This window comes from Morus notabilis, unplaced genomic scaffold, assembly GCF_000414095.1.
Source record: "Morus notabilis unplaced genomic scaffold, ASM41409v2 Scaffold165, whole genome shotgun sequence".
Classification (NCBI taxonomy): Eukaryota; Viridiplantae; Streptophyta; class Magnoliopsida; order Rosales; family Moraceae; genus Morus; species Morus notabilis.
This window is the reverse complement of record NW_010363979.1, coordinates 611,513-622,501: the sequence shown is the minus strand read 5'-3', so window position 1 is coordinate 622,501 and position 10,989 is coordinate 611,513. Positions and strand designations below refer to the sequence as shown.

The 10,989-nt window shown below is 30.5% G+C and overlaps 1 protein-coding gene across 2 annotated transcripts; it reads right to left on the bottom strand.

The window, feature by feature from the left end:
• Positions 1 to 7,604: 7,604 nt before the first annotated feature.
• Positions 7,605 to 9,246, bottom strand: LOC21406929 (NAC domain-containing protein 104). 2 transcript variants are annotated; one of them, XM_010105577.2, is made up of 3 exons: positions 8,978 to 9,246; positions 8,142 to 8,434; positions 7,605 to 7,998 (listed from the first exon to the last, which is right to left on the bottom strand). In XM_010105577.2, exons 1-3 carry the CDS (start codon positions 9,138 to 9,140, stop codon positions 7,864 to 7,866), a joined length of 591 nt encoding a protein of 196 aa, XP_010103879.1. In that variant the 5' UTR covers positions 9,141 to 9,246; the 3' UTR covers positions 7,605 to 7,863. The 2 variants fall into 2 exon arrangements, with proteins under 2 accessions (XP_010103879.1, XP_024026194.1); XM_024170426.1 differs by having other exon boundaries at positions 7,938 to 7,998; positions 8,123 to 8,434.
• Positions 9,247 to 10,989: the final 1,743 nt, after the last annotated feature.

Below are 10,989 nucleotides of genomic sequence, written 5' to 3'. Positions count from 1 at the left end.
TCTTTTTTCCTACGAACTTGGTAAATCTCATAAATCCGGGATTTACCAAATATATACAGAATTTATCATTACAAATTATAATGTGTGTTTTCTCTACTAAAATGAACTTGGTAAATTCAGAATTTACCTGGTATATCCGAGATTTACCATTATATTTTTCATTTTTTTCCTACTAATACAAACTTGATAAATCCTGGATTTACCAAGTACATATGAGATTTAACATTAGAATTTTTGTCTTTTTTCCTCGTAAATACGAACTTGGTAAATTCAGAATTTACCAAGTTTATCCGTGATATACTATTAGATTTTTCATTTTTTCTACTAATACGAACTGTAAATCCCGTAAATCCGGCATTTACTACACTACTAATACAAACTTGGTAAATCGGAGATTTACTAGGTATATCGCGGATTTACCATTAGATTTTTCACTTTTTCCGTACTAATACGAACTTTATAAATTTTACATTTACTAGGTATATCTGAGATTTACCATTAGAATTTGTACATTTTTTCCTGGTAATATGAACTTGGTAAATCTTGAATTTACTAGGTATATCTAAGATTTATCATTAGAATTTGTACTATTCTTTTTCAAGTAATTCTAACATGATAAATCTTGGATATACCTGGATTTACCAAAGGAGAGAAAGAGAAATAACAAGAAAGGGATAAAATTAGAAAATTAAAAATTAAAAATATGAAATGGTTTATTAATTTCTATACATTGGTAAATTGGTCATTTATTTCCATAAGTTTTAAATATAGCCTATTTCATACAATTTCTCAAAAAAAAAAAAATAACCATACAAAATTTTGAATGTATGAGACTTAGATTTTTACATCTTACACTTGATTAATATTTTTTTTAGTTAAAGAATTATTAGTTAAAAGGGTATTAAACAAGAGTAAAAGATAAAAATTTTAAAATAATAGATCAAATGGTGAGTTCACGAATTTTCTCTTGAGTTTAATACACCAATTCTAATTCCAACTTTAATATTAGAAGGAAAGAACACAAATACTTTTTAGAATGTATGAGTTTAGATTTTTATTCCTTACTTTTAATTACATTATTTTAGTCAAATAATTATATTAGTCAAAAGGATATTAATCGAGAGTAATTAGTAAAAATTATGTACCCTTAAGGTTAAGTTCGATAGTTCTTTTTCATCATTAAAATAATATTAATTCATGAATTATCATTCTTTCATAGATAGGTGTGAAAATAATGCTAAGTCCACAAATTCTAATCTCAATTTGTATACCAATTAGTGAATTGTTTTTGTTTTATTGATATGTTGATGTTGCACCTATTAATAAATAAAATGAAAACTTATGAGTTGATACAAAATTCGAGATTATAGTTGGTGTGCCCAACATTATTATTTACTTATTAGGTGGCTGGCCGAGTTACACATTAAAACTATGATGGCCGTCATTTATTCAGTGAACTAGAGAGAATTAGTGAAGGATGAGAGAGTGAGAGAGATAACTATTGGTTTACCTACGCCCATAAAAGTAAACCATCAGTTTATTTACTTAACATAGATTAAAATAAGGGAAAATCTAAAAAGTACTACATATAAATTAGGGGTGGCAATTCGTATTGTTGTGTCGTGTTAACCCTCTCAGTTGATACGTTAAGACCTAACACTAATACGATCTATTTATTATTCATGTCAAAATATAAAATCCAAACACGAGTTGTATATTGACGGGTTGATACAACACGACACGACTAACATGTTTATTAAACATGTCATAATAGTGTCGTGTCAACCCGTTGCAACCTGCCAACCCATTTATAAAATTGGGTGATAATAAGGTTGTGTCAACTTATTTCTCAACTTGTTTCTCAACTTGACCATCAAAAAAACTTGTTTCTCAACATGTTTGCACTTAAAGATATCATGTTTCTCAACCTCTTAAATATGCTAAAGAGACACAAATAATCTAAGTTAAAAATTAAAACAAACACATAAAACTCTCTCACAAATAAAAAAAAAATAAACATACATGATTAATCATTAAACACCTAAATAACATCAGTTTAAGAAGTTCAAAAGTCCACAAACTAAACCCATAAAAAACACTTAAACTTTAGTCCACAAACTAAAACAATAAAAACACTTAAAACTTCAATCAAGTCTTCAATCCATGACAAACATAAGTCATAAACATAAATCAAAATGCTAAATGACCATAATGTTGAAGTTTATTTTGCTACAGTAGGGGAAGTCACATCATCAGCTATTGATCCCTCTGAAAAATTAATCGTCTTTCAATAAAAAGTTAAAAATATCTTATGTGAAATCCTCCACCTCTTCTTTCATGATACAATATACATGACACACCCTTGAGTTTTTTACTTATCAAAAAGAATGCCCTGCATGTTTGAAAATCTTAAAAAAAAAAAAAAAATCCTTTGACCCATATAGTTTTTTCTGAATCTAGTTAAGTAAGAAATTAAACGATAAACGATTTAAAAACTAAAAAAAAAAAAAAAAAAAGATTCCAAAATTTAGAGGAAACCCAATACACATGGAAACGTTGGATTTGAGCGAAGACTATTCATTTGATGCAAAGGGAAAATGTGGCTTTGGATGCATATCGCTCGCACTTATAGGTTTCAATTATCGAATTGATGGGAAGTAGCATTTTCAGGAGGCAATTAATTGTCTTGGAGGACGGTTTTGATGAGTCACCACTGGGGTAATTTAACATTTGAAATCAAAATTTAGAGGAATACGATTAGTGAGAAAGCATGAAGAAAACCCCATATTAAAACTTAAACAAGCTACTTCAATTTAGTGCTAATTTGAGTCGATAACGTAATTTGAAACTCACATAAAATTAACAGAGTTAGATTTATTATAAGTGAATTTGGATCATAATTAAATTGACATGATTAATTAACGAATTAGATTTGAATTTGATCAATTTAATATGGAGTGATATAAATTGACACGATTAATTATATGTTGTATTTACAAACTATTAGATGATTATAATATTGTGTTCAAAATTTAGAAGAATACGATTATTGAGAAAGCATAGACATCATGTCGTAAAGTAGTCTTAATACAGATAAATAAACACAGCGATTTATGTATAATTCCTTCAATTTTGTGCGTCATCCACATCATTGTCATACTGATTCTTGAGCAAGAGATGCTGTAAATAGAATACTCGGCGAGGAAGGAGGCACAAAAATATGAACTCCTGAAAATAGTGTTATCTTATTCTAGTAGTGTTATTTTATTTCACAAATCTTTCAAAATAATGTTCAAATATCATTCTCATTTATCTTATACATGCTAATTAATTAATATTATTGCTGTGTAGTTATAACTTTTTCAATCATTTTATAAATTATTTATTACATTTAATAATTATGAACATATTTAATTGTGGTAGTTTTTTAATTAATTTTTTTTATAAATTTGAATATAATTGCTTTCTATAGCTAAGTTTTATCTACTTAAATTGAAATTATTGTTTTATCAGTAGTAATTATTTTTACATAATTTAATAATTTACCTTATGCACTATTTCAACAATCTACTTCTTTTAAGGAAACAAGAGACCAATCTTTTTTTTTTTTTTTTATTAAAACTAATTTAACCTGTTAAGTCTAAAAATCTAAAACTCTAAATATCATAATGCAACACTTATAAATCATCATCCTCATCCTCATAAAAATAAATAATACATCATCATCCTCATAAAAATACATAAACATAATACATCATCATCCTCAATGATATTGTCACGACCCGAAATAGGAGTTAGTGACGTGGAGACTCGTTTAGAAGTTAAATATGATTAATAAAGTAATTAAACATTAGGAAATATAATAATCAATACCAAAAGTAAATATTAAAACAATTTTCAAATAAGCCCCACATTTTTAATGAATCTAGATTACAAGAAAGTTATGTTGACTTTCACACTTTTCTGATAAAACAAGTTTAAAACCAAGCCTCTAGCATCATTCTAGGTATCCCCCACAGGATAGTCAATATTGTACATACATGAACAAGTAAAGAACATTTACAAACATCAACCACAGTCTAGAATGTTTAAGGTTTACAATCCGATAATTTACAATTCTTACATGAGAATGAGTTAGAGTTGATTACAACGCCTTCTCTTGAACCTCTTATATAGAGATTTCCAGTGGTAGCAACTTACCTAATTATTCAGCACTGCTTCTAGCGTCACCTGTGAGCGGTTAAATATATATAGAGAAACAAAAGGAAAACATGAGCAGAAAGCCCAATATGATATATTTAATAAAATTTTATAAAAAAGTAAATAAATAAATATAAGTGTCCAGTTCCAACACAACAGCTGGAACCTAACATCCTTTTTCTGAAAGGAAATATGAACTTAAAATTCCGTATTACAGGCATCAACAAGTAATTTATAACTATGATAAATTACTTACACAACCATATGCACAAGCCTTAACACCATCGTAGTAGCCCGGTCCGAATTTCAGGTTCTGCCCCCGAGGATACACTCTGCATATCCTATCTAGGCCATCAGCGGGCTTACTAGTTCGCAAAATATCTTATCTTAAGAAAACATTCATTAAAACTTTAGAACAATTCATTATGATTCCAATAGCAATATTCGAACTATTGTGTTAAAGTACTTTTTGTTATTAAACATGTTCTTTCTTTTAAACATTTATATAGGCCAAAAACTCTTAAAAAAGGCTAACAAAGAAAAAGACAAGAAATCCTACCCTCGAATGTCAAATCTGTGGTTAGCCTCTCGCTACCCTAGCCTCCGCTTTCCTCAAAGCTTTTAATCTGATTCCGCAACTAACATTGACAAAAAAACAACATTTTATGATTCAACCCTCATTCCTAAAACAAAGCAAGTTTAATCATACACAGTGATTTCCTATTAGTGTGCCTTAATCAAATTCCAAATCTCATAAATCATTTCATGTTTCAAATCATTATTCTAAAGATTTTGATATCAAAACATGGATTAAAGATGCTAATCCATCTTCCTTAAGTTCCCAAATGAAGCTAATTTCGGTCATCTTTGAAAACCATGGTCAAAATAGAGTTTTAAGACAAATCCGGTTCATATCACGTGTGCACCGGCCGGCCGGTGATAGAGAGGTTCATCTCCACCAGTTGGCCGGTGGAGAAGGGACCGGTCATCCGGAGAGGTCGACCGGTGGAGTTCTACAGTTCGTGGAAAAATGGCCGAACTGCGAAGAAAAATTCCAAAACCTACAATTTCAGGTTTAAATCTGAGATATTTTCATAGGAACTCAACAAATCCAGATTCTAATTACTAAATCAAGTCTAAAGAACCATAAATCCCTAAATCTCATCATGATTTCAACCAAAACTCATTAAAATCCAACTCAAATTGAAAATAAGTTCTACCAAAGGAAAAATCCAAGGTTCAAGAGAAGATTTTCAGAAATCTTACTACAAATCCTTCCTTTATTATTAGAAACTTCATAAGGTTCCTTTTTGGTTCAAGCTTCTTGGTCAAAAACTCCCCTTAGAGCCAAATTTGAGAGAGAAGAGAAAGGGAGAGGCGAGAGAGGGAGAGAGTGAGAGAGGTGTGTGTGTGAGAGAGAGAGAGAGAGAGTGACATGGGATAGAGTGAGGAAAAAGAGAGAAATAAGAGGAAAAAGAAAAAGAACAGAAAAGAAAATAAATCTATAAACATTAAAGATATTTAGAAAAATGGATCAGAAAGTGTATCTCCACACACTTCTGGAGTGAAAATATAAATACTGAAAATATTTAAATCTCTTGAAAATATTTAAACTTAAATATTAGAAACATTTAATGAACATAATTAATCAAGTAAATCAAATTAGGCACACTAATAAATTATAATAGCATAATCAATCTAGTTTAATTTCTGGAGGTGTTACAGATACATAATAAATCATCATAAAACATGAACCATACAACATGAAAATAATAATCAAACCTTTAATCTGTATCTGTATTCTTACATTAGCAAATCAACTAAAAAACTAAATTCGTCATCATCATCAATATCTATTACAAATAAATATCTATTACCAACATATACTCAATATATATTACCTGTTCATCATCATCATCAATATCTATCATCATCATCATCAAATAAGAAAAACTAAACAAAAAAACATAAACCAAAACATCTAGAGAACTAAAATATTCATCACCACATAGCATCATCACCAATTAATAAAAAAAAAAAAACACACATTTTTTTGAAGGAAAATCTTTTTATTAAAGATAATAGTGGCTAAATCAGCCTGAATGAAAATATTGAGAAATCTAGGGCAAGAATATAGCCAAAACTTATGAGAAGGACTAGAAAACCCATAAGAATATTTGAGAAATGCTAACATCACTCATTCTGTCGCTCTTTGCATTTATTGTTTGACACGTAAACTCTACTAACATAACTCTTTTCAAATTTTCAAGTTTCTTACTTAATCATAATTAAATAATAATCTTTGTGTTATGCACGTATCAATTTTCGTCTAAAAGCCCGTGGCTATTATCAATTCCGTGCAATTTTTAGGATTTCATAATAGAGGAGGGCAACTCAGTTTTGGTTCCTCTTAAAGCCCGTAAAATATTTTGGTCCCAAAATCAACTAAACTATCCTCACTAACTAGCTTTGTAGCCATTGAATCTGCTCATGATCTTGGTTCAATCACCCACAATAATGAGAACTAACTAATAAGCAAACAAGTTAAATGGAATTTCCATATGTGAAGATGGAATTATAAATTAGGCCAGTCTTTTCCTTTCCAGAAAATTGATTTGGTGAGACGTGCTATAAAAGGGAAAGCAAAAATGGGTGGAGAATATTACCTTAAAAAAAAAAAAAAAAAAAAAAAAAAAAAAAAAAAAAAAAAGAAAAGTTCCGTGTGATAAGTACGTATATTGCGAGTCACATGTGGAATGCTTGCATCATACATGACTGCATCCTCTCCTAAGCAGCCACCCAAAAAAAAAAAATTGTTCCTTGGCATTGTGACAAACACAACTACCAAAATGCCATCAATTGTAGCCAAAAAGAAAAGAAAAGCTAAAAAGGTCGTCCTTTTCTTTGTCTCTTTGTTTTTTTTTTTTTTTTTTTCCTGGTGTGTGAATTAATGCTCAATTGCGCAAGAGGCGCAGACTTACATTACAGTGCTTAATGGGCCCCGCATTTTATCTATTCTCCTCGCAATTATCTCTGCACGTGATCAGTTTTCCATCAAAAGAGATAGGGACAAAAAGCCACCACCATCTCAATTAAGTGCACAGAAGTTCCGTGCAACTCGGTATCAAAGTCAACTACTTCTTATAGGTTTTTCACAAACTTTGAGGTGGGATTTTGCGGTTTTGTCAGGTCCAATTGTCAAACGTGTCAGAATTTGGAAGTAGCGAAACTTCTTGTAAACTTGGTTATATATACCCGTTCATCTCACTTATTCGAGTTTTACTACAGTAAAAAATTCTTAAAAATAGTCATATTTAACTTTTTTACTATAGTAAAAAACTCTCACATAAAATCACATCTCAACTCAAATTAAAAATTCGAATTAACGAACTAAACAGGCCGTGAGTAATATTTTTCTTTTGTTTTTCCTTTTTTTTTTTTTTTCTGATCACCCACACAAAAGTACATAATGCCGACTACTTCAGGTGCATATGAAGGTAGTTTACATTAACATCCTACTATAATATATAAGAAATTAAATAACAGGCATGCTACATCAGGATAATTTATAGAAACTAACTTATAATAATATAATTGGTAGTAGACCCTTCATTAATTTGGATCTTTTGTTGGAATTTTTCTTTTCTCTTAAACCTAAACTAATTAATTATTTGGTAAACTTATTTCGTCAAGATCATCCAATGATAAGAAAACTTCATCCAAGCATGAAAGCTCCGTTCCATCGTCATGATCTTCATCGCGTTCATAGACTCGACAGAGAACCCATTTGCTAGTATCCTGCGATAAAATATAATTCGCACACCGGCGAAACAATTATGCGTTAGAAATTCATAATATGTTTTCCTTTTAAAAAAAAATAATTAATAAAAATTTTACGTATATATGTAGTGTAGTTAATTACATATTTGGTGGGTACTAACTATTTTTTTGGGTGCTCTTCTTTTGGATGATCTGGTACTAGAAGAAGTAGTGGAGGAAGTAGAAGCAGAATCGGAGAGATGAAACTCGTGCATTATCCAATTAGTTTTCATACCAGAAGGAGCTTCTCCTACGTAGAACACTAAGTACTTTTTGGTACCAACTTTTTTGTTACCACTTCTCCCAATAACTGCTTCTTCTACACCTAAAGGCTTCCAATACCCATTGTTCGTAACCCTATTTTGCGTCTTTCTGCTGTAGAAGTACCACTTATTGTCCTCACCCAAAGCCTTACCTGCATACATACATACATACATATATATATGTATATCTTAAATTAAAAAGCTGCTCATATAATTGTAATAAATTAGAAATATATATATAAATGTTCATCTAATGACGATTTTATTTAAGTTAGGAGCATCTGTAACTATATTAATATTCAAAAGTTTTATACCTTGTTTTGTGATGTAATGTTTGTATTTGACTTTTTAATGTGAAACTAACAAGTCAACATGGCTAAAAAAAAGAAATTTACCAAACTAAACATTACGTATCAATGTCTTGTGATCTCCTCACAAAACCAAATGTTGACTATAAGCTAATAATAAAAGCATGGCCTAAGGGGCGTTGTATTTCATCATTCATGCAAATTCTAGGGCAGGCCTTCTTGACTAAAGTTCACTACTTGTGCATAGAAATCAATATTCTTTTACATACACACATATAGATACATATACATATATATATATATATCTATTGTACACGCATACATAGTAACATATACATATATGTATATATATGTGTATATACAGGAGAATATAATGGACATACATACCATCAAGTTCCCAAGGGTCATAGGGATAGAGGTCGAGATCAGGAATGACATCAGGATGGCAAGGTAAGAGGGAAACCTTACGATGAAGAAAATGGACGACGAGCTCTTCATCTGTTGGATAAAAACGAAAACCAGGAGGTAGGTTTACATTGCTATCTCCCATTATATCTCCAGCAAATTAACTGGCCCAACAAATAAGCAAATTAGCAAATGAGAAAGAAACCACTAGAAGAAGAATATATAAGAGATATATATGAAAGAAAGAGGAATTGTTAATACGTAATTCATACTTGTAAAGGAAGATTAAGCCGTGGGGATGGTACTTATAGTGTGTGAAGAGAGAGAGAGGAGAGAGAGGACAGTGACGTAAGGCAGAAGGTGGGATTTGATCGCAAAAATTAAAACACAAATAATATATATATATATATATATATATATATATATATATTGGTGGAGTTTGAGTTTGAGGGTTTTGATAGTAATGATAAGACTGCCTTTTGCATATACGCCGATAATGGCTCCAACTCCCAAGACGGCGGGCGGCCAACCCAACGGAACGTGTTAGCTAGATATATCTATATATGTATATATATATGCTTCCTCAAGTAACGGGATTATTTTGATTAATACTTTTCGATATGACCTTAGAGGAACCTTTGCTTGAGGCAATTACAAGTATGAGAGAGAGAGAGACTGAGAGATCTAGAGAGAGAGAGAGAGAGAGAGAGACGCATTATGCGTGTGCCACGTTTATGCCATTTCTAAAAAGTAATAATAATAGCAAAACAATCTTCTTGAGCCTAATTAAGAAGTCTTTGTTTGTCTACTAGTTATATATTGTCCGTTGCTTGTTTCGTATTTTTTTAGTTGTATGTTGCTTTTAGATTTGATCATACGTAAAATAATACATGTGACAACGTATTAATGTTATTGAACAATAAATTGTAAGATAAATCAGTTCTCCAAAGATGTAAGCGTATCGTGAGTAATAAACCTTAAGATATATATACCAAACATATTTCAGGTAACAAAAGAAAAATGCTAAAAAGTAACGGTCGGATAACATATCACATACTAAAGACTAAATAGTCAATATATATATATATTCGAACTTGACAAATAGTCCATATCATTATCACATTGTCACAGTTAATATAATAGTTTAATTTATTATAAAAATATCAAATTATTTTTCCGCCCATATGGTAAAATTGTACTATTTAGCATTCTTTTGAATTGCTATTTTTTCAGGAGGGAAAAAAATTTAATACAAGCTTATTTTTTGCTTGGCTTTTCTTTTCTGAAAATAAGTTGAGCGCAAAATTTGATAATGTGGGCCATTAGCATACTTCATGCTGATATCATGCACCTCTGTGTCCACGTGGCAAACACGATGTGGGTTTGGTCGTGGACCAAATTGGAATTCATGGGGCTTGGCCCCACATCTCTTTTGGAGTGTGCCTATGTACCAATAATGATTTACCATAATTATTCTCATGGTTTTTAAATAGAAAAATGACTTGTTGCCTTTCTTTTTCATTCCTTTTTTTTTTCCCTCTTAAAATGTGCGTCTCCCCGGAGGAAAATGTAATCAATTGCTTTTAGTAGGACAATTTCAGATCAGATCCCAAAATAAATAAATAAATAAATATATATAACCACAATCACATGAAACAGCAAGAAACTATTCTTAGGATGGGGAGTTCAACAAGATTTGCCTGGGACAACATGGACCTCAAAAAATTTGTACCCCACAAATTCTAATTTATATTATATGAATAGTAATTTATGTATCTTAGAGAAGCAACAAGAATGAAAAGAAATAAATAAATGCATTTGGGTGAAGCAGTTTTGCTTACGGCTTCTCCAACTAAAACAATCATTTTAGTGCAGCCATATGGCCTCTAATATGAGCATCGAGCTAGTAGGGGAAAAGTTATACATAAAAAAGAAAGAAACATGAATATATATATATATATATATATATATATATATATACACAAAAAAGAAAG

Coding starts and splice junctions, on each gene's coding strand:
- LOC21406929 (XM_010105577.2), bottom strand. CDS start 9,140: ATGGGAGATAGCAATGTAAACCTACCTCCTGGTTTTCGTTTTTATCCA. Junction 8,435..8,977: donor TGACCCTTGGGAACTTGATG/GTATGTATGTCC, acceptor GTATGTATGCAG/GTAAGGCTTTGGGTGAGGAC. Junction 7,999..8,141: donor GAAGAGCACCCAAAAAAATA/GTTAGTACCCAC, acceptor ATTTTATCGCAG/GATACTAGCAAATGGGTTCT.